General features: G+C 43.4%; 1 protein-coding gene across 10 annotated transcripts in view; it reads left to right on the top strand.

The window, feature by feature from the left end:
* Window positions 1–26,950, top strand: part of CACNA2D4 (calcium voltage-gated channel auxiliary subunit alpha2delta 4) — a 132,814-nt gene that overhangs the window by 23,279 nt on the left and 82,585 nt on the right. For 4 of the 10 annotated variants that reach the window (XM_074826122.1, XM_074826116.1, XM_074826118.1 and 1 more), the window contains 10 exons: window positions 753–842; window positions 8,975–9,088; window positions 10,177–10,255; window positions 12,302–12,435; window positions 14,083–14,100; window positions 15,356–15,433; window positions 16,723–16,803; window positions 19,235–19,309; window positions 20,715–20,801; window positions 24,317–24,388. In XM_074826122.1, the coding sequence (XP_074682223.1) occupies window positions 753–842; window positions 8,975–9,088; window positions 10,177–10,255; window positions 12,302–12,435; window positions 14,083–14,100; window positions 15,356–15,433; window positions 16,723–16,803; window positions 19,235–19,309; window positions 20,715–20,801; window positions 24,317–24,388 (828 nt within the window). The remainder of the gene's footprint in view (window positions 1–752; window positions 843–8,974; window positions 9,089–10,176; window positions 10,256–12,301; window positions 12,436–14,082; window positions 14,101–15,355; window positions 15,434–16,722; window positions 16,804–19,234; window positions 19,310–20,714; window positions 20,802–24,316; window positions 24,389–26,950) is intronic. The other 6 variants (XM_074826126.1, XM_074826117.1, XM_074826125.1 and 3 more) reach the window with 4 other exon arrangements.

Below are 26,950 nucleotides of genomic sequence, written 5' to 3' on the forward strand. Positions count from 1 at the left end.
GAGGGGTTTTGTTGCTCTGATCCAGGAGGGCTCAGCAGCCCCAAGGTAGTCAGCCTGCATCCAGCTGCTCTGCCGCCCTCTGGGCTGACTTGTATTTTTAGCTCTTCTTACTGTTTTTCTTTTTCTTCCTTTTTCTCTATTAATACCACAGAGGTAGTTCATCCCTGCATGTCTTCGACGACTGGATTTCTCTCCAGATTTCTTTCCCAGCTTAGCCCTGGGTCACAGAGTATGACTCCAAAGGGTGATGTCTCCCGCAGTGTTTCCCAAAGGATCACCAAGCCTTTTGGACACTATTTTGTGGAAAGCACTCTCAGATCAATGCCTCCGTAGTAGAAGACAAGCATTCAAATTTTTTCTTTTTCCCAATCCTGTTGCTCTTGCATGCACAGGAATGTTTTGGGTTTTTTTTTTTTTTCCTGAAGGGGTGGATAACAGAAAGTCTGATTTCTAATAGTTTTGTCCCTTGCATGATGTCTCATGAACTGCCAATGGTTCACAGCACACAGGCTGAGAAATGCAGTCCTGCTGCGGCTGTGTGGGCAAAGGTGCAGCACAGTGGCACTGTCAATGGAGCAGCCACTTGACCTTCCCACCTCCATCCATCACCATGTTGTACTACCCTGCCAGTGGTGGTAAAGGATCAGGAGCCCAATGGCACAGACTTCCCCAGGTTACCCTTTCCTTCCTCAGTCAAAGGGAGCATCCTGCCTTCAACTCATTGCTGCCTTTTTCCCCTCTCTTCTTGCCAGCACTTCAAGCAGCTGGTGGATGAACTGCAGGCAAAAGGAGTGGGGACTGTGAACAAGGCTTTGACAGAGTCCTTCAAAATCCTGAGGGAGGTAAGAGTCAGTGCTGATGCTTGTGTCGGGCCCAAGTGTCTCTGCCTACCCCTACTTTCCTCTCTACATCTGACTTGGGGGGAGGTAGTATGAGCTGATCTCACAGGCCCCAAATTTGCAACAAGCAGTGTGCAGGGGTGACCCAGCTTTGGGAAGGTGTTCGTTTGTGTGTGATGCTCTGGGGCTCCTGATTCCTGCCCAGGAGGTATCAGGAGCCAGCAAGGCTGTGGCCCTATGAGTGTTTCCTTAACAAGAACCACAGCTGGGAATTGCCCAGGCACCTTAGTTATAGATGGTGCCAATAAAATATAATTAATTAGCTGAGTGCAACAATTCTAGTCTTAAGTAATGTTATTAGTGAGCCTTGGTAAGTAGATCATGATGAAGACATGAAAGATTATTCTCAGGGTTCACATTTATTTCAGTGTCACTTTGCTGAGTATCAGTGCTTGGGGAAGAAATCACAGGTACAGAAGAACTAATCAGTAAGTCTGATCATGTCCTGTGATCAAAATAGTGAATGATTCATTGCCTTATGCGAACAACTGGGATTTCAGTAGCCTGGAGGTAAACACAAGACTTAACTCTGTTTCTTAAGGAATGTTAACAAAGAAGGACCAAGAACCAGCTGACCATCCCCACCTCCTCATGGCACTGTCTATAGTGGGGTCTGCCTGAAGATGCCAATGCCTTTGGTGCTGACAAAAATATGTACATGGTACAATGCTGGTGACCATAATAATGGTGTTGATGTTCAAGGCAGTGTGCTAGAGGTATTGACACCCTGGGAAGGATTATCCACTCTTATTTTACAAACATAAAGTTTGTTAGCTATGGTAATGCTGTTCCTAATTTACACCAGTGCAAGCATGATCAGATTGAACCCAGGGACGGTGGTAGCTGAGTTGACTTAGTGGTAATAGAAACGTAATGGTTTCAATGGCAACCCGAAAAGAGCGTGGTGTAGCCTTGACAATACAGTAATAGGCTGGCAGCAGTCCTAGTAGTAATGGTTCAACATCTTTGGAGAAGATCGTTACTGAGATAACCAGGGAAGCAGTAATGATGTAAACCTAGAAGAATTACATGGACTAGATGCCTGCTAGATTTATCTACATGTATCCTTATACTTTATGACAAAATTAACTTTACCTTCAAAAGCAAAGATCCAGAGCCTATATAGGCCTGTGTTATATAAGTCAGAATATTTAAACAATTTTTCCACCAGAGGAGAAATGATTTCTTAGTATCTAATGTAGCACTGGTTATGTACAGTGACAAGAGATTAAAGACCACCAATGCAGTACAACTGCAGACACTCTCAACTAGCACAACTTTGAAGGTTTCGGTGAAGAATAATGGATCATAACCCTAAAGAAAGTTTGCTTGCCCCAGCTGAAATAGCAGCCTGTCATGCCGGGCACAGATACCAAAACTGGTCTGGTTCCACTAATGAGGAGACCTCACACCCCCTTTCTGACAGGCATGGCTCACCCACTAGACTAGGCAATCCTCAAGCTTCCAGGAGGCAGGATCTTTATAAAACCCTGCATGTTTTGAGACAGGCATGCCCTTAGGAAATAGAAAATACATGGTAGAACAAACACTGAGACAGAAAACACTGTCCTCCAGTGACATAACTGGACGAAAAATATTTCCAGAGAGTGATGTCCATGCAGCCTAATGGACTAATGTAACTCCACTGCAGTAATAGAGAAGAAATTCTTTGGCAGATAGAGAAGATATTTTTTCCTCTCTATTTGACATCAAAAATGCAGTCAACAGTTTAAGTAGTTATCACTTGTCTTGATTCTTGTTGATTCTCCTTTGGTTAATGAGCTCAGAACAGCTCTGAGATTGCTCTTAGACAGTACATCACCCAGTGGTGATAAAACCTTCTGGTGTTATTCACTCAGAAGGTGAGGTGCTGCTTCCCTCATGCTTTTCATTATCACCTCAGATCTGGGGAGAGGGCAACTGACTCAGGCATTTGAGCATCTTTCCTTTGAGCACCCGCAGATGAGGAAGTGTGGCTGTTGTCTCAGTGACTGCTGCTGTTGCACTTCTCTGCATCTTGGACGTTGCTGTCCATGAAACAGGAGTTCAGAAACAGTAACTTTGTTGTCAAAGAAAGGTGTAAAACAGGGCTATATATCTCTTCCACCCAGCTTTCCTTTCCCAGTAACACCAGTTGCAGCTTTCTCACAGTGTGTCATTCAGTGTAGCATGGACCATGATTGCCTCTTCTTTAATAAAATGGGACCTCAGTCCAAGATCACTGAAGCCATCAGCTGGGAGCCTTGTTCACAGCCGGCTGTGTGACAGCTGCACGTGCAGCAGGAGGCCTGTGGAACCTCCTGCAAGTCACTTTGCAGCTTCATCCCAGGACTTCTGTCTGCCTGGTGACATTCAGAAGAGACAGAGATTGGGTCTTGGTGCACATGCAGCAGTGCCAGAGGCTGCACATACATAGGCATGCAAGTGTGGAAACACGCCTGTTGTCCTGCAGCAGCCTTTCCCAAACTGGAGCTTCCCTGATAAGAGCTCATCTAGAGAGTTCCTTGATGTCACCAGCCAGAGGACCCCAGGCTCTGCAAGTACCACAGCTTAAGGCAAAAGGGTACCACCTGCCAAGTGCTTGTATGCTTTAAGGACTCTAATCTTCTCTTAGAGCTTCTTAGATCTGTATCGGTGATAAGGGAGGAAGAGGATTTCTGTCAGCGTGCCCTGAAACAAATCTGTGCTGCTGCAGTCATGCAGGCAGAAGGGGGAACTTTGGTGCAAATGGCCACCCCCTTCCTGTCAGACAAAATTCACATTCTCTGCTTGTAATCGTAGCCATTTCTCACAGACTGTCCTGTTATTGTTCACAGAAGCATACGCAAGAGAATGAAAATTAAAATTGCTACATCACACTGATGAAACAGGCTCTGCTGATTACAACAGACAACCAGGAATAATATCTGTAATGAAAGTGACTGCAAAATTTCCCTGGTAATTTTCCTCAGTCCAATTGCTCATAGAATTAATAGCCCAGTAGAGACCTACTCATTGAGGTATGAGTAGCAGAGAGGGATTGAAGAAGAGCACGATCTCTCCCTGTCTTTGTTTTCCTTCATTATCTTCTGAGGTAGACAGGGCATATTTTAATCCGTGACGCAATTTGCAGAACAGCTTCAGGAGAACAGTTAGGCAGAGCCTCCCCTGCCCCCCTCTGCCATGTTCAATAAACCACTTAAACTCTCTATTTCAATTTAGCCACAACACCAAGCGGTTTCAATAAAATATGTGCCCCAGAAAAACCATGGTCTTAAGCATACACTTATAAAGTGCTTCACAGTTCTCAGGTGGCAGGTGCTATCTTCTGAGCTCCTTTCTTGTTTATCAAGTTTTAGTTTAGCTCACTGCTATCTTCTCTTTTTTGTTTTGACAAGCTTGGCACATCTTGTCCTCTCACCCTTTTACTGTAAGATTTATACCCCTTTGTTCTGGCCGCTGCTCTGCTCACGGCTGCTTCCAGGCTGCCTGCCTTCCCTGAAACACCATCCTCCCAAGAGTATGTAAGTGCTGCAGCTGAGAGCTATCAAATGCTAAGCAGAGCAGAATAATTACCTTCCTTGTTTTACACACTAAGTCCTCTTAACACAATGTAAGACAACAGCTACGTTTCTTCAGACGCTGTCATGTTGTTAATTCCTATCCAGCTGATCTGCCTCTGCAGTATATGTCTCCAGCCAGTATTCAGCCTCCTGTTTGGTATTTGAGCCTCTGACTATCCTTCCTAATGTACATCAATTGTAAATATATATATATATTTTTATAGACATGCCAAATATATGTGTGTACATATATCCATATGCAAACACACCCCCTAATCCTAAGAGTCATATATATATATTCATATATTTGTTATATATTAATCTTTTAGGATTAGATAGTATAAAATCTGTGTCTCTTATAGGTCCTTCTTTCTCCAGATCTGCTCAGAGTAAGTAGGTATTTTGAAAGCTAATGTTTTCTGACCCTGGAGCAAAAGAAACCCCAAGTTCTGCTTTCTGAGGCCACCTTGGAATGATGTGTCCTCTTAACACCAAGCTGGTTTAATGGTGCCTTGACTTGCTGCTGAACTCAGAAATCACATAAATTTTTAGGTTAATTATGAGTAAGTCACTCTAAATCAGCTATAGGTGGGAAAAAAATGGTGAAACTGGTAACAAACTGGATTTCAGTGAGACGTAAAGTTCTGTAACTTGAGCAAAGTGGTGTCATAAAAAGAATGAACCCATCTGCTGATGTGATTAATCAAAGGAGTTTGTGGCCTCTTATGCCCTACCTGTGTGGAGAACCATTTTATTTGCACAGCTCACAAGAGGACTGCATTACTAATTTTTCTAGCAATGTGCTAGATATTTAAGGACAATTTAGCCATCTAGTTTCCTCCCTTCTTTTAACAAATGTTTTCTGTTGATTCCCTCTTTGTCCTTTGGGATCTCATATGGTCCCAGTCAGGTCTTAGCCTATGAGACAAGTAGTTCAGCAGCACCTTCTGCAATTCTTTCCCTTCCTGCTGAGCACAGATTATTCAAATGCTTTCAATTAACTTGTTGTTTAACCCCACCACTTTGTAACCCTGCCTGTAATTCATTCATTCTTTTGTTTCTTATTACTTCAGTATGCACCCAGCCATTACAGTATTGTCCTTTTGATGATGAAGTATGGAGGCTATAAAGAATCTCTGCCTGACCATTTCCCTCTGGTTTTTTATCATCTGACAACATACTCTTTTTACTCCATTTCTTGTGTCTTCTCTGAACATTTATAAATCTTTTCTTGATTCTACTTGCATTTTTATGGACCTGGATTCTGCAGCATATTTTTCAGGATAGGTGAAGCTCAGGATTTCCTGTTTACCAGTTTATGCCATTTTGCTTAATGCCATCTCTCGTTTCTTCTTCACTGGCTGTTTCCTTCTCTACTGCTAATTTTCTACCCATGAGACACCTTCCACCAAGTTTGAATTGTCAGTAATTCTGGAGGCAGGTCTGCATAAGAACGGGGCAGGAGGATACAGAGAGGGGCTGCCCAGTCATCTGGCCAGATGTGTACATAATCAGCATGTGTGCCTGCGCATCACTGAGCTATGCTGATGTTCCTATCGCTTCACTAGTAACTATGTACCGGGCTATAACTGCAAAATAAACAGCAATGAGCAAACAAGGGAGTACAAGAGACTATGACACTGAATTAATTAGATCATGCCTGATACTCCTGGCAATGTGACCAAAGTTATACAGGAGAATACATAGCTCCATGCCTCATTCACCAACCGCAGCTCTAGACCGCATCTCTTCAGATGCCATCTTGTTCCTCATCTCCCTTTCTTTCACATTCCTGAGACTTCAGTCAGATCAGAGAATTATGCTCACAGCTTGATGTGAATGCTGTCAGATCATTTGCTACAGCTGCAACCAGCCACAAAAGGACCTAAAAATCAGGGATTACCTCTTGTTCATTTGTTTTCTAAATCTGTCTTTTTAATCTCTATTTCTATGACACTGATGATATCATTTTCCCTGTTGAAAATATCATCTACTCCTGTAATTAGGAGATTGCTGGTTCTGATACAGCATCTAATTTCTCAGTATCTCAGTATTATGAAGTCTGAAGTAAGCTACATGAAGAGATGTCTTAAGTAGTTTGATGAAATGGTGGGTGACCTTAATTAAGTATTAATTTAATAATCGTGTAAACAAAACATGTTTTAGATTGCAACGGTCTAGAATAAGCTGCTTTCATAACTACAAGGTTCATGTATCTGTGATCTGAACCTCATTCTGATAGCATCTCCCGCACTATCGTAACCCTATGCCTCCCTAATGGATGCTCACACTAGCTGTTCTCTCTCCTAATCTGCACACAGTTGATCTCTCTCCTAGGAATAGCTCCCTTGAGACTCCTTGTCTTTTTCCTACCTGATGGTCTGCAGCAGAATCCCATGTGGCTGTCAATTGCTTTTCCCCTTTCATTTGCTCTGAAGAGCATCCTGTGCTTGTTCCTATTGTGCACCCTCAGCCTTTGCCCTGAGTCTTCTTGCTGAGCAAGGAGCACGTGTGCTCTGACCCCTCCTGGAGCTCCAATTACCCTGTAGCTGGTGCTGATGGTTTTTTTTCCATGGTACAAGGTGTAGAAGCTTTCTGGACCACTGGAAATGTCAGACCTTGGGGACTCTGTAGAGAAGGACATGGGAGATCCCCACTGCTGGGTTGGCATGACCACAGCAGCAGAGGTACAGTCTGTCCCCCCTCTGAATGTGCTGCTCTGGTGATATGAAAGAGGAGGAGCACACCCAGAAACCTCATCCTGATTCAATAATTCACATGGATGTCTTTCCTGAGAACAGCTAGTTACAAATGACTCTGTTACACCACCCTTTTCTCTCATCTGTACTGATTCTGGTCAGCGATACAAGTAATGGGATGATCACAAAACAGGGAGAGATGGGTTCATACATGTGGTCATTCAGAAGCTGTTGAATTCATGCTTACTGCAGTAGAGTAACAGGTACTTCAGTGATATTAATCGTGATGTTGAAGGAGGCAGGACTGATAACATTAATGATGGTGGAAGGAGACATTATGGTGATATTAGGACTGAACCTGGTAATTTCATAATAAGGGGCAATCACAGAGGTAATTGTAGGACTGGTGAAATGACTGGGGAAATCTGGACTTGGAGTTGGCTTCCAGGCATCAATGGTCATGATGTTAATCTGCAGTGGAACCACAGTATCATCTGTGTTGGTAAAGACATTTGCCTTCTGTCCTAACATAGCATTACCAAAACAGAAGGGACTTGTGAATTGAACCCTAAAACATCTAAAAAGTCCCAGTTCACACGCTGTGCTCTCATTCTCCCATCCAGTGCTTGCTTTCATTTTGTGCAATTAGTCTTGCCACTTGGATACCTTTTTACTCATAAGATATAACTATCCTCTCCAGTTTAAAATTGCTGCTGTGTTTGATATAACCTTAGTTGTCCTTCAGTCTCCTGTGTGTTCTCCATCTCATGCCATTGCCTCTCATTACTCTCTTGCTCAGAGTTGCCATATCTTCCTCTTTCCATATTTTTTTATTCTGCATCAGTTTCTGTATCCTTCTTTGTTGATTAGACTTTTTCTTGCTCAGAGCATACAAGCCGCAAGATGCTTGTGCAAGAAGTGCATACTGACCCTGAGCTAGGAGCTGCAGCAAAGTAGCTGCTCATTTTTGTGTCTTGATGTTCTCTGCCACCTCCTCTGGTGACTGCTAATTCAACACCTGTGTTGGTGCTGCATAAGGCACTTGGTTCTCTAGAGATGGTGTACCTGAGGGCATGAGAGGCAAATGGCTCTGCATGCAGAAGCACTAGATAAGAGGCATTTGAAGCCTGGTCTTCCTGGCTGAACAGGCAGGGTCTGGCTTGCCCATAAGATCACGCATGTTCAACACCTCTCCATGTGTCCTTGGGAGCACATCAATGCTTTGTATCCCAGCGTACTTCCACTCTACCTTAAATATCACTTATGCACAGATAACGGGTTATCCATCATTACAGTGTATGGCCTTTCTGTCTGGCACATTCATAACCTATTTCAGCTCCGATGTCAGTAGCCTTTTTTCATGCGCTCCTGCCTTTTTCTGCTATTTTTTGGCAGATTGATGGATTTACCCTGAAATAATGAGTCTGATTTCCCCCTCCTCTCACATTTTCTGCCATAAAAAGTGACAGTTATTGCTGTCAAATCAGAATTGCAGTGTTTATGGTCAGTCTATAGCTGTTTTGCATAAACGAATGTGACTGTGCAAGATGTGAGGCAGCAGGGAATCACACCCTTCCTCCATAGCACTTAATTTCTCCTTATTATTTTACTTCTGTAAAGTCTCCTGTGTCTACATGTGCTAGAAAGGGCTGCATAAATAAAAAAATTACATGCAGCATACAAACACAGTCCTAATTTAAGCGGAGCTCTTTCTGAGCACAGTGCGAGGTTTGCAAGAGGAAGTCAGGATCTGGCCCACCATGAATAAATAAGCTGCGACTACACAGAAATGGTGTGTGCTGAGATAACTAATTCTCTTCCTCTCTGTTTGTAGTTCAGAGATGCTGGTCAAGGATGCTTGTGTAACCAAGCTATCATGCTGATCACAGATGGAGCAGTAGAGGATTACGAAGCTGTGTTTGAAAAATACAACTGGCCAGATCGGAAGGTTTGTCTGGGAAGTGATAAATAGAAAGGGTGAGGAAAGGTGCTATCCTGCTATGGTGGGAGTAGAAGAGCGTGAGCCAGGATACTGGGCAGAGCTGAGCATTCACATCCTCCAGTACCCGTGTGCATCTGGCTGTAAACACAAAACAAAGCAGTCAGGCAGGAGCCTGTTGTGGTGATTTTAGAGGTGGTAGGATCACAAATAAATATCTGTAGGTCAACGAAGATATTTTTTTCATGCACTTTGTTTTCTAAAGGTGTGGGCAATCAAAACATTCTCCTGATAAGATGATAAAGACTGCTGAGCTGAGTATTTTAAAACTTAAAAAAAAAAAAAAGCACCTTTTGTAAATAATTTTAATTCTATCCAGGGCTGTTTATAATTGGTCCTGTTTGGGGAAGGTTTACCAGTTCTTATGGTGGGCAGGGCAGTGGCCCAGACAACCTCTCTAGCTGCCTTCCAGCCCTATTAACTTTGAGGTCTGTGATTACAGGCTTGCACTAGCAGAGCAGACTGTGAAAGTGGAATAGACCATGGCTCATCCTAAACCCTCCTGATTTATTTATTTACCTCAGCCCAGCTAGCAGAAATGCACAAAGGGAGAGAAGCAGCCTACTGAGAGACCAAAGCATGGGGCTGTTAAAGCAGTTTATTTCAGGATTGGCTCTTTTGTTGTTGGTCAAACACAAGAGAAATGGTGAAGCTTTCTCTAAACGATTCATGCAGCCAGCTGTTCCCCTGGGTAAAGGATTCCTGTGAGCTATAAACCTCTCTACCTGTGGTTGCTGAGTGCCTGGCAGAGCTGGTATCATAAAATCAAATAGAATTTGCACTTCTGCCTTGTTATTCAGATGATCCCAAGTGCTACTGGGCTTTCAGGGCTTATTGTAACTGGAAATTAAGTTCCAGCCCACAAAATGCAAAATAAATGGAGTGAGAGGCTCCTGTCTCTGTGTGAAGGCAGAGCTACTGCTATGCACCACAAACAGGCATTCACACCAGTGTATAACAGGATGCCGAACCTCGACCATTTGGATTTGGCAGAACATTACAGCCTAATTCTTCTATCTTTCCGTTCTTGTTCCCAGGTCCGGGTTTTCACTTACCTCATTGGACGGGAGGTCACTTTTGCCCCCAACGTGAAATGGATCGCTTGCAACAACAAAGGTGCTGTATGGGAATGTTTCCCCAACCCCCATCATGCATGTCACATGTGGACTGCAGCCACAGGTCCCCGGACCCCTCTAAGGCTTACCCACTACAGCTGGGGCCTGGGAGCCCTTGGTTGGAAGACAGCCTAAGGAAAACGCAGACCCTACTTGTCCACATGAAGTGTGCCTGTGTCTAACTAACACAAGTCCTCCGTGCTGAGCTACCACATTTTCCTGTCACAGTGCCAAGGGACACTATGACTGAGATTTATGGTGGCTGTTGTCCACCTAAGTCCCCGTGCTTATTGTGCCCTAGTTGCTGGCTTTGACAATCTGTCCAAAACTCTGTCAGAAAGCCTGACATCTTTTGGCTGAGGTGTAAAACAAACACCTCTTCTTTAAAGATTTTACAGCATTTTTTACAAGGTCTGCAGGTTAACCCCTATATCCTTGCCAAATTCTGTGTGTGCCAGTGGTTTCACTCAGGTACCAGAATAGCTTGTTAATCCCGCCCCCAAACCTCTAGCTGGTATGAAATGGTATGAATGGGAAAATTCATTCAGGATAGGTGAGTCACCTCTACACCACCTATGCATTTGGGGCCAGTTAAAAATTCCAGTTAAGTCCTATCAGAGTCTGCAAGAGTAATGGAATGCCAGGGGGAAGTCTTCCCTGTTTGGGCATGACTTGGCCTCAGTGTGCCTGAAGACAGTCAGCAATGCTTGCTACATCAGTATCCTGCTTAAGCAGGAAAAGGAAGGGATGGGTGAAGCTGGGGGCTGACTAGCTGGGTATATCAACTCTTTTCTTGTCTGAGCAGTGGCTCTGGCAGACTATGAAATGCGTGGGTATATTTTCTACTGAAAATAATTGACAGACAAGAGTTGCTGGCCTGCAGAATGTCTGTGAGCTGGGGATGTTCAAGGCTCAGACATTCATCTATTAGCACTATGAATCACATGTAACATTTTTAGGTTTTGTTAGAGAAAATAAAAACCTGGATTTCAGATTGCATTTTCAGCCATAAGATTATTGACAGGGAATTCACGGTGCTGTTGGTTCACCATAAAATGTGAGAATGGATTCTCCTGAATAACCAGAGAACAAAAATATGCTCTTTTCACTTGAATTCTCACTTACCAGACTTGAGCTCTGCAGAAGGCTCACTGATTTTGGTTCTTCTGTTTCAACACGTTGTATAGCTCTTGTAGTCCTTGTTTTCAAGCATACTAAATCTGTTTCCACACCGCAAAGATCATGAGACCTTTCACAGGGCATAGTTTTCCTAGTGATAACAAAAGTTTTCCATCTCTCTGACATACTCTATCCTATACCAAGAACAACCAATCGGTTCCATGTGGTGAGAAGCAGGACAAGAGTCCTCGTGACATTACACTGCATTAGCATTTCTAACCAGTTAAGCAGCTGGTTTAGAGGACCTTTTGATAACTTGAAAACATTCTTCCCCTGTACTCCTTGTTGTAGAGTTAGACTGTTATGGGTCCATCGCAGGGACAAAGCTCTGGAAATAGGTAACTTGTATTTTTATGTTCTGCTTCCAGTGGGTAGATGGAAGTAGTCAGCATCCTTAGGTGTAAAGCTTGGCAGACTGGAGAGTAGAGTGCTGGAAAAATTCTGAAAGACAATTGGGAGTTTAGGTTTAATATAAAATTGGGCAGGGTGGAATACTTTTTTTTGTATATGTTGAGCCTTCAGGACCAAAGGCAGCCTTGATTAGTGGACAGTTTTGCCTAAGACCCAAAACAACCTTTTACATCTGCTTGACATGATTCTGGTTATATCAAGACTCTGGTCTTGAGCGTTGGTCTAGTATTTTGAGAAGAACAGAGCCAGTGCTTTGAAACTCTAGATTTCCACAGAAACATGTGTCTGCAGAAGCTTGTGGATACAAGGCATGACAAGACACTTTTTGTAAAGAGCAGATAAACCATCTGGGTAGATACAGTCTTTGGCATCTAGTTTTGTAGCTTCACATGGGCACTTATTTAAAAATCTGAAGACTTGTTAGCAGAGCGACTCACATCTCTGTTTCTCCATGAAGGCTACTACACTCAGATCTCCACGCTGGCGGATGTCCAGGAGAATGTGATGGAGTACCTGCATGTGCTCAGCCGCCCCATGGTCATCAACCATGACCATGACATTATTTGGACTGAAGCCTACATGGACAGTGCGGTAAGGACTTAAAGCACAAGTCTTTAGTCAGCAAACAGTAGGGCCTGTAGGCCAAACTGGCAAAGGTGCTAGACACCCAGCTAGTAAGTTAGGTATATAACTTGTCCCAGCTTCCCATCTAAATATCTTATGTGTATCAGAATCTAAATAAAGTGCTGAAACTTATGTAAAACCAGGAGTTGGTTGATTGATAGAAATTACTGCTTTCTGACTCTGCTGAGACCGACAATATTTATTTTCTGCTTACTCCTGGAGTTGAGATGTGTATGTAGACTCAGGTCTGAATCTGCAGTGACCCAGGAGCCCAGGACTAATCACACAGGCACAGCATGACTTAAGCAGTGCTTCTGTGAAAGCAGGTTACCTTCTAAAGGATTATTCACAGGAAAAATTATTTACAGTTTAGGATACAGGTCACAGAGATTTATTTCTTCCAGCCCAGTAGCTAACTGCATCCTGCTTGCCACTCGTAGACACAGATCTCAGTTTGGGAAGCAGACTCACTCTCTCGTTCCTAGAGCTAGCAAGACAACCACGAGCAGGTGCTAATACTGTGTTGTGCTGCCAAGGCAGCTTTGAGATTCCAAGGAGTGAAGGCAAGGACAAAGGAGTAGAACACTGAAGGAACCTCCCCCTGCACTTCCCCAAATAGAAGACATTCCTCAATCTCAGTCTCCATCGCTTCATACATTGCTGAAAGAAAAAAGTTACACTTGCTCTCTTGGGGGTCTCTGTGCTTTCAGGGAGATAAAGTTTTTTTCCTACACTGGGTTCTTCACCCCAGAGAAGCATCTGCATAATTGAGACAGCTAGAGCTTACCAGAAGTCAGATTTCCCTCTTCCAGAAACAAACCTGAGGTCTCAGGACTGTTTATACTATCTGAGAGGGAAAATCTTCTAGAAACACTGAGAGTGTTTCCCTATACAATCCCACTGTGGGACGGAAGTTATTGGCTCAGATCTGGCCAGCAGCAGTTTTAGGGTGTCTGCCACAGCCCTGGGGAGAACCTACAGTTTTTGAGTTTAAGATCCATGGTGAGAAACCTGAACTCTCTGAGTTGGAGTAAAACTAGGGGTACTGAGCTTAGCTTTGTAGCAGGAAATGTGGAAGTTCAGGTCACATGTGACAGTGCTCAATACTGTGCTCAGAGTCAAGACCACACAAACCCCGAGAAATACCTCCAAGGCAGCCAGGCTTGCACCATCATGGTGCATAGATGTTATGTTCAGGAGACTCTTGTAGTAAGGGACTGTCCCCCACCTCTGTGCTGTGGCTGACCATTGAGGCTGCAGCCATGGCACACTAGCTCTGTGAGGGTGACATGGGGATGTCTTTTGCTGCAGGAGCTGTGCTAAGTGAGAGCTGGGGACATGGTACTTAAGTGCATTAAGCAAAACCTCCAGAAATGCTACTAACTACCCAGGATGTTTATTCTATTAGCAGGCATGACACCTCTGACACTGATGCACGGTGTCACACTTCCCAAGGCAGCCACGAGTATTTGTTTGCTGCACTTTTTTTGCTGTATCTCTTTTTTGTCTCTTGGCTTAGCTTGTCATTCTCTTCCTCCGTCCCAACCTCTTCCACTTTTGATTCCTTCCTCCATTCACGTATTCATTCATCTGTTCATCCATGCCTCTCACTAGCTGCCACAGTCTGAGGAGGTAACTGTGCCCCTGTGTTTTGTGAGCGTGCCGTTTCCCTTGTGCCAGTTGGTGTGTCAGTGACAGCGCTCACAGCCACAGCTGACCTGTACATCTAGGGGGGTGTGGGGGCTGCAGCATTGAAGGCACCCTCTTACACTAGCAAGAAGAGGAGAAGAAATGCTGGATGTACTGGAGAGCTGTGCTGTGCTGTTGGTTCAGAGTAGGTAGGGGTGTCTGTGTTGTGCTGTAGCTTAGTTGACCAGATTTCTTTTTCCATATGTCCGGTAAGTGCCAGAGAAGTTTACTTGCTGTGTGTTGGTGTGAGTGTTGCTGTGAATGGGAAGTTTCCACGTGGAATCATGCAGACCAGCAATTCAAGATACCAGGCTCAAATCTCCTTCAAATAACTGCATAGATTATTGACTGTCTTCTTTATGGCTCCTAGTGTGTACAGTAATACAGAGAGGAGGTCATTTCTTGCTTTGCTACTTACTTGACCAAATGAGAGATGGAAGGGGAATGCATTGAGGGATTAGGTCCTTTCAATACCTAGGCACGTTTGGGAGACTCCTTTGCATGTGTCTCACCTGTTTTACCTCCTTTTGTGTGTGTTTTTAGAGCATCTGTCTTCTGCAGTACTAGGAGTAACTGTTACCCCATTACACGTGCATGTCCTGTATCCCCCATAAAGACAGCTCACCATGTTGTATCTGTTTGGATCATAATTTTGTCTCTGTTTTTCCTAAGCTTAGATGCTTGAGTAACAAGTATATATAAGCAGGCTCTGAGTGTATTTGTGCCTTTTAAATATTTGCCTGTGGTGTTTCTCATTTGTGATATTCATGTGTTTGCAATATAAATGATATCTTGTTTGTGATTTTGCTCATATTTGTGTTGCTTTTCTCTATTCTGTGCTCCTTGTGTTGGTGGTTTTTATACTTGTTGCATAAGTGCTCATGTCTACACTCCCAATGTGTAGTGGGTATAAATTGTGCCACCACTTCTACAGGTTCCTGTCTCTTCATTAAAAGAGCTCTTTATTTTCTCCTGCTTCAACACATTTCCCTGGCTTTCATCCCATCCAAACATCCATCCCACGATCTTCTCGGATACAGATATTGAAAAGTGCTGCCATCTGGTTTTAGAGGGGTGTGGGAGGCAAGGAGGTAGCTAATTGTAATCAACATCTGGGTCCTTGGGAATTCCAGTGCCTTTCATTCGGGTTATCTGCAGTATTGTATGTGCTAACACACGGCTCATTGTTCTGTGGCAGCTCTTTGCATCTCAGGCTCAAAGTCTGTTGCTCATGACAACAGTGGCTATGCCAGTCTTCAGCAAAAAGAACGAGACGGTGAGTGTAACGTGGGCTTCACTCCCCTTCCAGCCAGCTGAGGTGAAAGGATGCAGCAGACCTTTGCGGGGTTTTAAAGCCAATGGGTCTCTGAAAGAAGAGCTGGCCATTAGGGACTGCCGCAGACCTCTGGCAGGACGTGCGGCTGATAATTTATCTGACAAAATGATAGTCTGTCATTTCCTCTGAATGCTATTTCTTCAAAATACCCCTTAAATATGACACTTCTCCCTGTTTTATCCCTTCCATTTTCAAACCTAGCCTAATTTGCAGACCAATAAAGCTTCAGGGTGGAAGAGATTATTACCTTGTCTGGTCTGTGAATTTTACCGCAGACCTTTACATTTCATATAGACAGTCCTTCGTGAGCCCGATAACCTGTGTTTGGCAAAAGTGTCATTGAAGAAAAGCATCCAGCTCTGAGCTCTCCATTGCAGTTTCTCACTCTCTGTTAAAAACTAGTGTCTAAATTCCACTTTCAATTTGTCTGACCTCACTTTCCTGTCGTAATGGATTTCTCTGCTAGATTAGAAAGCCTGTACCTTTTGGTATCTTCTCTTGGGAAGCATCTTCTACACTGCAATAAAGTCAAACCTGCCTATCTTTTGATAAGATAAAAAGGTTGAATAATTTAGGTGTCTCATAAGGGCGTTTCCTTTGTGTTTTGAAACCCTTTAGACACTCTCTTCTGTACAATTTCTAGTTTCTCAGCATCCTTTTAAAATGGTGGATGGTACCATTGCTGTATGAGGGATAAACTCTTCATCCAAGTCCTACAAACATTGTCTGCTTTCTCCATCTGAGTTTGGCCTTAACCCATATTAGCACAGCACTGCAGTGGGAGCCTGTGTGTCATTTTTCCATCAAGCTCCCCAGATGCCTATTAAACAACCAGTTGCCCATTTCATGGGGGTTTCCTGCATTCCTTTTTCCTAGGTTAACAATTTTGTATTTGACATTTGGTTTAGTTGCTGTTCTGCATGACTGCCTTGCCCTTACTATTATTTACGCATACTGAATGCAAGGGTTTGCCCTCAAAACTTGTCATGATTTTATGTGACTTCTGAATCATAGAAATGCTGACTAGTATTGGGTAGAAATGTGCTTCTCCATGAACACTGGAGCAACTCCTTGAGACTTTTTGAGGTATGTTAGTTGGTTTTGAATGAATATATTCATACAAGCCTAGAGAGAACATCTGAGAGACTAGTAGGAAGGCAATAATGTGTATTCGGGTAGAGAGCTACCAAAGTTTTGCTTCTGAAAATGGATTCTCCTTTGTTTCTAAGCGATCTCATGGCATTCTTCTGGGTGTGGTGGGCTCCGATGTACCACTGAGGGAGTTGTTAAAACTTGCTCCACGGTATAAGGTAAGACTGAGATAATGCAATTTGTTATTCTGCACAGCAAAGTCACTAGTTATTCTTCCATGGGCACTACTGAAAAATCATTCCTCTGCCTGTAGAAAGAACTATGAGCATAAAGCAAGAGATGTTGGATGTCGTGATGTGTGGTTTCTATATAGCACATGAGAAATCATTCACCACTGGAAGCTCTTAGACTGCTTCAGAAACACAAAGAGTGGATGATCCTGTAGCTTGGCAACAGGTCATGGAGCCTTTGCATCTTGATGGTCACCAACTGAGACCCATCAGAGATGATACAGATTTGACAGCCTATCTCAGAAGAATGAAATTTCTATATTCAGTTCCTAGTGGACAAAAGCTGTCATGCCAGCTTGCAAAAAACCCCCATAGTTTCGCTGTCAATATTCTTAGCAGAAAAACTGAGGACTGAATGGACTACAGAGAGCCAACTTTTCTGTCATGCCTGGAGGGTCCTTTCTCCAGAGCAGCATGAAGATTTCTTGGCAGGACAGTGTACAGGAAGTTGGCTCTCACTCGCTTGTGCTGTACCTAGATAGATTATTTGCTCTCCAGAATTTAGTCCAACTTTCCATTAGCTCTATGTTCAATATATCTAAAAAAATATGTTCATCCATAGGGAACTCCCCCAGAGGTGCACTGTTTAGTTTGGTTTCTGCAGTAAATTCTGTGCAGTGACCTTTTCTTCAATCAGTCTGCATACCAGGAGACAGCAAGCACATCTGAGGATCACCATGAAATCAGGCAATTTGAGCCATCATTTCAAGTTTTCAATTTCTCTTAAGTAACTGTCAGATGACTACTACCAGTTAGGCAGTTGTCCAAAATCTGATTGCTGAAGACTCACAGGACTGAAAGCGCTGTCAGAAGCTATGAATTTGTGTGGTGCTTCCAGACATGGATGCAGGGCAGACCATTCACATGAAGCTGTAGAAAATGATCCTTTGGGCGACCCAGGAACTATGAGTATAGGGGTGCATGCACTCAGCATGCAAAAGCTAGCTGGTCTGGGTCTGGGGGAACCTTGTATAGGAGCTTCAATTTTTATACTTTCATTTTCTCTATAAGACTAATACCTTTTCATCTTCCTCCCTCCACATCACTTGAAGGCCATGTGTCACAATAATCTTTCTTCTAGGCCAAGAAGGGACACTGTTCTTTCCTCCAAGCAGTGCAAGGGAAGGAGGGAAAATTATTTGAAGGATTTCTTTATATCAGAGGCAGGTCATGACTTCCCAGAAGCTCTTCCAACTCCAGACCAGTTTGTTAACCTAGGATCATCAACTTGAATCCCCTGGCATATGGGTTACAAAGGACCAGTTCCAGAGTTACAGACCTTGAGACCTCGTACATTTATGATTGCGCTTACTGGGCTGGGAAATTTCAGCTTTAATAGGCTAACAAGGAAGCTTGTTGTAGTCCTGATCAAATGTCTTGGTTTCGTCTTGCCATGCTGACCTCAGCTCAGTGGGCTTTGCAAAAAACTGTTTTGCATAAAGAGAGTCCAAAGTTTTGATCTGGAATGTGTGAAATACAGAATTAATTCCCTCCAAAAAGGCACAGACAGATTGTAAATTACTTACCTCCCCACCTCCTTCAGGACTGTCTCTATAGGAATATTAAGTTGCAATATTTTTTTGAAGATAGAAACCTTAGCCATTCTTGTTTTCCTTGAGACAGCTCTTGTTTTGGCAAGCACAGGCTATCAGCAGGTTTTTAGCAGCTCAGGGTTTAGCTGGAATTTCTATTATATATGGGCTTGATCTGAGTAATTGCTCTCTTGGAAATCTCTTGCAGATCAGGTCAGCTAACGTCTGCTCTTGTTAGATTATGCTATTCCTTAAAAAGCATTTTAAGACTACAGGCTTGTACAATTGGCCTAGGCTAGGTCTGGTCTTGCCAGCACTGAAACATAACGCAGAGATCCTCTGAAGGCCAACTGGGTTTCCAGGGAAGCCATCTGTGAGATTCATACTCACTTGTTCATTCACTGTTGTGCATATGTAGTGATGGGTATACAGACCTGTCACCACTGTTTCTGTACTATTTATGACATTCCCCATCGATGCCCATTTTATATGCAGCACTGCTGGGCCTGCTGTGGAGAGCTTATTTTGCCTCTGGGTAGTAATTGTCCACAAGGACAATCAGACTCTAGGAGGCCATCTTCTTCTGAATATGTACACAAATCAAGTACCTGCCCATCCTTTAGTGCATCCAAGCACAGTCAGCCTGCTCAGATGGAGTGGCCAGAGATCAGGAGGTAAATGGTTTGGGATGCACCCTATTTTCTGCTGGTCAATACCTTTAAAAGGAAAATATTTCTGAATATTGGTGTGCCAAGTTACCAGTGGCACCCATTATACAGCAGTGTTTCTAGCTAAAGTACTAATTATTCTAACCCCTCTTTCTTCAGCTGGGTGTCCATGGATATGCCTTTCTGAACACCAACAATGGCTACATCCTTTCACATCCAGACCTCCGTCCTTTGGTATGTATAGCTGTGAATTTGAGAACCTTTCCTTACTTGGAAACAGTGGCTTTCAGGGATGCTCCTGATTTCTCACATTTTATTGAGCTGTGAAGTCTACCAGACTCTGATATATAGGCACCCAGGAGCATGAGGGACAGACAAATCAATTCCACATAGATGTGTTTATGTACACACGTGTATGAAGTGTAAGGCACCCTGCCTGTCTTTCTCCATAAGAGTGCATGTGAGGGCTGTATTTGTGTGCACTTGCTGTACTGTGGGTGCATGTGTATCTGCATCCATGCAAGGTTTCACTGCCAGGCTGAAAAAACAATTCCCCTTGCTTGGGCAGATCTCCTACAAGAAGATTCAGCATGAGTAGCACCCCAGTAATAGCTACCCAGAAGCTGTAGTGTTGGACATTTTGGCAATCTGAGGCTGGCAGGGTCCAGTACCACAAATCTTGGTAACATGGTAAATGAAAGACAATTTAGAGACCAGTAGGCTGCAAAGACCTTCTGGGACTTGAGGGGAGTGGACACAAGCACGATGTTTCTCCCTCATGGTGTCTCCTGGAGCTCCAGACTGCACATCTGTCTGCAAACACACAGCTGGCCTCGTTACTCAGATACCCAGGCATGCCATGATTTTACATTTAATACACATGCCTGATGGCACAAATCCACCTGCGCACAGCTGTAAGTGTTAGTGTGGTTAGTGGCAAGAGAAAGTGCCACCACAGGGCTTCACAGCAGCTGTCTTCAAAAAGGCAGTTTTGCACAGGCAGACCACAGGCACAGCTAGTTCTACTTCAATATGTGAAGAGAAGGGACACATAGTGTCTCCAGGATGGGGCAAGGGCACTGCTTTATCCTCCACCTGAAATTGGCCTCTCTTTGTTTGCTTCACACCTTTTCCTTCACCTGGAAGATTACAGGGAAATAGCTCTTTTGCATCAGATAGCCCTAGGTGAAAAACCTACCTTTCTGTCAGTGGTGTCAAAGCCTAATTCCCATCAGAAAAGATCTCCTGCTGGTCTTATAGTGTTAATGGCATTACACTCTTAGTTGTGGGAAAAAAATTATTTCCTGGAGGCAAGTGTATTGTACTGATCTATTTAGAATACTTTCACAAAGGAGGTCATAGCCTTTAACTGCAAGTTTACCTGTGTTCCTGCCCATCCCTTGCTACTGGATCAACTTCTACCACTTGAACTCTCCTAGTCCCACACTGTCCACATAAATACATACATGGCATGGGACCAAGAAGGCACTTGCACCCAAAAGCTGCCTTCCTAGTCAGAGAATTAATGAGACATCCCTGTTTTTCAAATATCAATTATTGAAGGGTTAGTTTAGGAAGTAATCTAGCCGCTTACTTGGGTATTTTTCTTTTCTTTTTTTTTTTTTTAAATAAATGCCAGTATAAAGAAGGAAAGAAACTGAAGCCTAAGCCGAACTACAATAGCGTAGATCTCTCTGAAGTGGAATGGGAAGACCAGGATGAAATAGTGAGTATCAGACAGTTAATTTAGCCTTTTTTGTAGCTCCTTCTTTCTATTATTTTGTGTGCCTGTATGGAAGGGGCAGAGGAGTAGCAGGCACTCCTATTTTTTTCTGTGCCTGACTGACCCTGACTGAGAGGTTGGCAGTCTAAAAGAGGTCAAGGATGACGCTCCCCTACAAAAGTGCTTGTCTTCCTTCACCAGTATTAGTTTTCCTTCTCATGGAACAGGGAGGGAAAGCACTGGCAGGAGTAAGGAAGCACTTTGGAGGGAGCTCCAGGGAGCCAGCCTGTGTGTACATGGCCCAAATGCTGCCTTAACACAAAGCCAAGATAGCCTAGGAGTTAGGCAGTGTGCCATGGTGTTACCCATACATGTAGTAGGTGAGATATAGCTGAAGCCACTCAATTAAAGACATCTGCAACAAGGAAGAAAGTACATTCAAAAAGAGACTAAAGCTTCAGCCACTATTAATAATAGACAAAGAGAATAAGGTACTTAGACACTTGAGAAAAATAAATTTCCAGAAACCACCTTATCGCACAGGTGTGGAGGCACTGAAAACAACAGCTGACCAGAGGGAAAAGATCAGAAAATACCTTTCCTGCTGATTTCTGAGCAAAATTATTAAGACGTGATAAACAAAAAGCAGCATGCACTTAACAGCTGCACATTGCTGTGTTGCACAACTAGGAACCCAGATATAACGAGAAGGTAGACAAGTTCCTCTGTGGCTGGTTTTCTTTTATTCAGAAGAATTAGGAGAGAATAGACACTTAAGTTACTAGGATAAGAACTGAATTTGGAGTAAAATAGAATTACCTGTGGGACACATGCTTCTGGATTACAGGGGAGACTGCTGAGATAAACGGATCTGATGCTATAGATATCCACTTAAACAGCTAGGACAAAGGAGCTGCCCAGCAAGAGGATCAAAGTAGCAATTGCTGGCTAGTGCAGGCCAAGTACAGAGGGCCACACCAAAGTAACTTGGGAAGTGAAAGAGTGGCAACTTGAGAAAGGAAACACAGTGGAACTGGGTGTGAAACACAGAAAGCAAGACAGAAATAAGAGGCTTTACATGAGTGGAACCACCAAGATGCAGGCTGCCAATGACTTTGTGGGGGCTCACTGATGTCTTACAGGAGCTCTGATCCCACTGTAGTTTTCTCTCTCACTGGAGCCACTTTTAGAGCTGCTCCTCTTTACCCAGTTTGCTATTTTACCAAAAAAGAAAAAAAAAAAAATCCAGGAAATGAGAGGACTTTGGTTTGCTGTCATATTTATTTGGTTAGCAGGTTCCTGTCTGACCAAATAACTTTGATACTTGAATGTAAATATGATGCAAAGTGTAAGGTTTCTATCTGTAGGCAATCAAAATAAAATTATCCAGTGAAAAAAAGTCAAGCGACACATGAAAAACAAAGTCACTTTGTGTTCCTGTACTGCACCTTTCAGAAGAAAGAAAGGTTGCAGTCACTGAGGGTACGGAGACATTCAGTGACACGAACAATATCTGCAGTGTGACTTCAGCAAGTCTAGAGACTCTTGAGATACACCCACTGCAGCAGAAAGCTGCCAACATTTCAACACTCAGATATGCAGCTATGGTATTAGATCAATGACAGACTCAACATCAGTTGCAGTATAATCTCAGCAACACTGATAAGCAGCAAATTCAGACTGGAAAAATATGCCCAAGTGCTAATGATGTGTAATACAGCCAGCTGCTAAAAAGGAATCTAGGGGAAGATGGCACTGTCTGGAAAATACCAATTGATGCACAATAGTACTATCTGCAGCTAGGCAGAAATGAAGTTTGGGCTTGCTTGTAAAGGAACACAGGGATGTTCTCAGTGTGAAGGGAAAAGGGAAGGGTCAAGAGACCCTCTCCAGCAGTCTAGGAGCTGCCACCCAGATTTTCTTCAGCCTTGACAACCAGTGGAGAAGAAATTAGTCTGCAAAGATGTTGAAACTGAGTGGCAAAACACCTGGGTGTCGTGAGACCCCTCAGGTAAATTGTATATCTGTTGTGGTTTGAAACAACATAAGCAGATAGGGGGGAGGATTCAGCAGCTCTCATTACCAGTGATGGGGACAGCACAGACTCACTGCCCTGGAGTAAGAGAGTTTGCTGTTTGGGGTGTCGGGAACAAGTGCTTCAGTGTGCACCAGACTACACCACTGTACAAACTCCACCACACATTTTTCAAAGTGGAAGCCAGTTGTTGCCAGAAGTGTCCTGCCTAAAAAGGACTGAGCATTGGGGCAGGGGTGAGGCAGACACCAGGACTGTAATTGACTTCTCAATGCAGGAAAAGCTATTGAGGAAGAAGCAGCAAGTCAGGATTGTGGCACCAACCTACAGCCACTGTCACCTGGGGGCTGGGCACAGGACAAGTGGCCTGTGTGCAGACTAGCTGGAGCTGAGGAGATCTCCACTGCCTTATGGGGGCAGTGAGAGATGCCTGATGTTCAAGATGATATGAATGAAGCAACAATATCTGAACTAAACCCAGAATCCATAGAAAATGCTGCAGGTTGTCAGGCCAGAACAGACAGTGTGCCATGGCTCTGGCAGGAGGTCAAACACTCTTAGCCAAAAAGGGAGTAATAGTCAGTGTTTTGATTTCCAAGACATGGGTCTTGGGAAACAACATGCTTTACATTCAAGGTCTGTAAATAACCCACATCAAGCAGCCATAATAAATAGAACTGTGGCCTTGTAAAGAAAATGCAGTTGAGACTGGCCAGCACCTGAATGGAGGCCTGTCTCTGGGAGTACGGAAGCAATTTGTGTGAATGAATAAGTTACTTCCCACCTTTTTTTTCTATTCAGGCTGAAGCAATAGGCTGATATGCTCTGGCAGGCTGGATATAAAGTTAAAGCCTCTGCAGTTGTGGAAAAATTCCCCGGCTCTTTCTTACAAGAGGCTGAGAGTCACTGTGAAAATTATGTTTTGCCTTTGAAACCTGGATTGAATAAAGTGGTCTTCTCGCTGCCTACCCTGCTATCATACATTCTTGCTTTGCTGTGTTAAACAGCTGCTTTGCTGCACCTCAGAAGTGTTGCTGAATACAGCCTATAATTTATAAATCACTTTAAAAAATGTCCAAGATCTTTGGAATCAGTCTGGGGGAGTTAGTGAATTTCTCAGGCGTCTCCTCTTCCAGGCTCTCAAAGCACCATGCTAATGACTTTCTGGCTGTCAAATGGTGAAGTCTGAAACTTGGACTGGCAATTTCATAGCTTCCAGATCCTTTCCTTTCACTAAAAAGACGTATCAACAAGCTTTCAGTATAAGCCATTATTATTCTGTGTCACTTATCAGCCCTGACTGAACAAGGATCCTGACCACTGAGAACAGGTTCTCAGTTTAAAAGAAGCAAGAAAGAGCTGGGGGGGTGGAAAAACAGTCACTGTTTTCTGCCAGCCCCTGTTCATTAATGACAAGCAGCTCTATTAATTCCTGCCCTGCCCTGCCTGGACACACTAACACTAATTTTCTTCACCTCTGCAGCTGAGAACAGCCATGATCAATGGGGAAACAGGCTACCTCTCTATGGATGTGAAGGTCCCTATGGATAAAGGGGTAAGAAATTATCCTTCTGTTCAGGTCACACAAGAGAGGGGATGGGAAATGGATGCCGAAGAACCACAAAGGATGTGGTTTTAATGCTCAGCATTTCTGAGTGTGAGGATTTTATTGCTTCACTACATATATAACACATGTGCAAAAGACATAAAATAGAGCATCGTTACAAGTGCTCTTTATACCTACTGACATTCTGCTCTTCCAAAGGTATTGGAAATTACTCACAGCTCCCTACTTTGTCAAAGCCAAAACCCATGTTGTTCATTGTTTATAGGGCTGTGAAATGGACATCTTCAAGAGTTTAGAATGGGGAAAGACTATGCTAGACCTAGACAGAAGGACGTTTGGAGGCTATTTTGCAACTCACTTTCCCTACCCAAAAACACTCATGAAAACTTTGTCCCTCACTCTGTCAGAATGCGATTTCCTTTATTCAGGTCCTGGATTAAATTTCTATGCAAATATTTGCAGATGTTTTAGGAAAAGTCCTAGTGAAATGGAGACTTTTGAATGCTCCCTACCAGCTCTAATGTAGGGTTATACATCTTCCATTGGAATCGTGCAAAATTGTCTTGTACATTTATATTTGCTGGTACTTTTTCATTCAGGTTTATTTAACTCTCCTAAAGATTTTGGCTTTCATCATTTCCTGTTAGGAAGTATTCCAGAGTCCTGAAAGTTACAATCCCCAGAAGTCTTCCATATTTCAGGAAAATTTTCCAACTTTTATAGAGACCATTTTTTTCAGCGATCAGGCTGGCTGAACTGCTCCCATGCTAAGCCACAGTCAGCACCAATTCCAATAAACTGACTGCTCACAGCCACTGCTGAAATGATGCCCTTTCCTAATGAAGACACCCCTCCGCTTCCTCTGAATGATTGTACGGCTGGATCTTGAACTAAATTATCTTTCTCTATTCTCAGTGTTTGCAGCTATCAGGTACCTGTCGATGGCTCTGCCCTTCCTCTCTTGGGCATTGCCAACATCTGCATTTGGAATATTGCACACTTTTCAGTCCAAGCAGTTCAACAATTATTTTTGCTCCCATTGTCTCTTGTATATTTCCTAGTATACAAGTACCAAGGCTTCACTGAATTATTTGAGTACTGTTTCCCTGTTGCTCTGTAGAGAGCATCTATTCTCTGTAACAGGATATTTCTGAACAGGGAGCCCCAAATCTCCTTTCTGCTGTCCCTTCAGTTTTTTCTCCCACAGCTGCACTGGAACAGCTACCTTGGTTTCTGTGTTTCTTAGCTATTTTTGCCAGTTGCCATTTTTCCACATGAATCCCTTTCCTTCTTGTCCAGCCTTTCTAATTTTTAGGGCTGTTGGGACTTCTTCTCAGTGCGATGAGAAATGTTGTTTTATTTTGTCTTACAGATCACTGTACATAAGGGCTCCTAAAACAGCCTGTTTCTCTCATTAGATCTTTTTCCCTCGATGCCCTGTTGTTTACTGTTTCTTTTTGTTTACAGTACTGCAGCTGGTTCTCACTCCACATCTTATTTAAGCCCACTTTAACTGATTCTTTAACATAAAATTTCATGAGAAGCTGTTTCAAGTGCTTTATATAAACCCAGATACATTGCATGTCCTTTATTCCCTTCATCCATTACCTTTGTTATTCTGCCAGAAAAGCAATCAGGGTTTTCCAGCAAGATCTATTCTTTGTAAGTCTAGATTGCTTATTTTGCTACCTTAACCTCTGTCTCTGTGCACCCTCAATAACATTTCTTCTGAGTCATCCAAAAATACCTTTTTAGTTCAGTATTTTAGGGACATCTTTCTGCTCCCCTACTCAGGGAAAAAAAGAAAACAAAAAGTAGCCTTGGTAAGAGGTATTATCTGTTTTACTCTGCTACTCTGCAAGCATTATGAAGCATAATAGGAGACTGAAGCTGAGTATGTGACAGTTTTACTATTATCAGAACACACACGGAGCGAGGACCAGAAGTGAAACTTAGCAATTCCCACTTCTACTCTGCTAGCTGATGAAGCAGAGCAGCGTTGAAACAAAGAAAGTGCTGACAGAGCCTTGAAACAAAGAGAATGAGGCAGTCAGATGGCAGAGAGAAGGGCTGAGTGCGGGTGATAGAAATGATTCTGTCAGCCATGTAAACGTTGATTCCCCACGTTGATCTCAGGAAGGTATTGAGAGCAGAGTGAGATAGGGAAAAACAAGGACCAAAGACAAGGGGTAGTTGTTAGAGAGATCTAGTGGTAAAAAATGCTTTTGCTTGCATCTAGGGTACAAAGGTTTGTGACTGTGAAAGCAAAAGAGCAAGGACATGGGTAGGAGTTGTGGCAAACCACTGATAATGGCATTAGCCAGGACTGGCTGACTAGTACAGTGACAATACCAAAACTGGAAATACATGTGTTCCCAGACGGCAGGTGCTGGTAGTCAGCCACCCTATCGCTGTGCCAACACACCCCTTTCTTGTCTTCTCCCTTACTCTGCACTGTGTAGCAAAGTCGTGTCTGATCATCCTCAGCTCCTCTTGGCTCAAGGGTGCCCCTGCTTCTCTTCCTTCCCATGGATAAGGGGTGATACCTCC

The sequence above is a fragment of the Strix aluco genome, chromosome 5, assembly GCF_031877795.1.
Source record: "Strix aluco isolate bStrAlu1 chromosome 5, bStrAlu1.hap1, whole genome shotgun sequence".
Taxonomy (NCBI): Eukaryota; Metazoa; Chordata; class Aves; order Strigiformes; family Strigidae; genus Strix; species Strix aluco.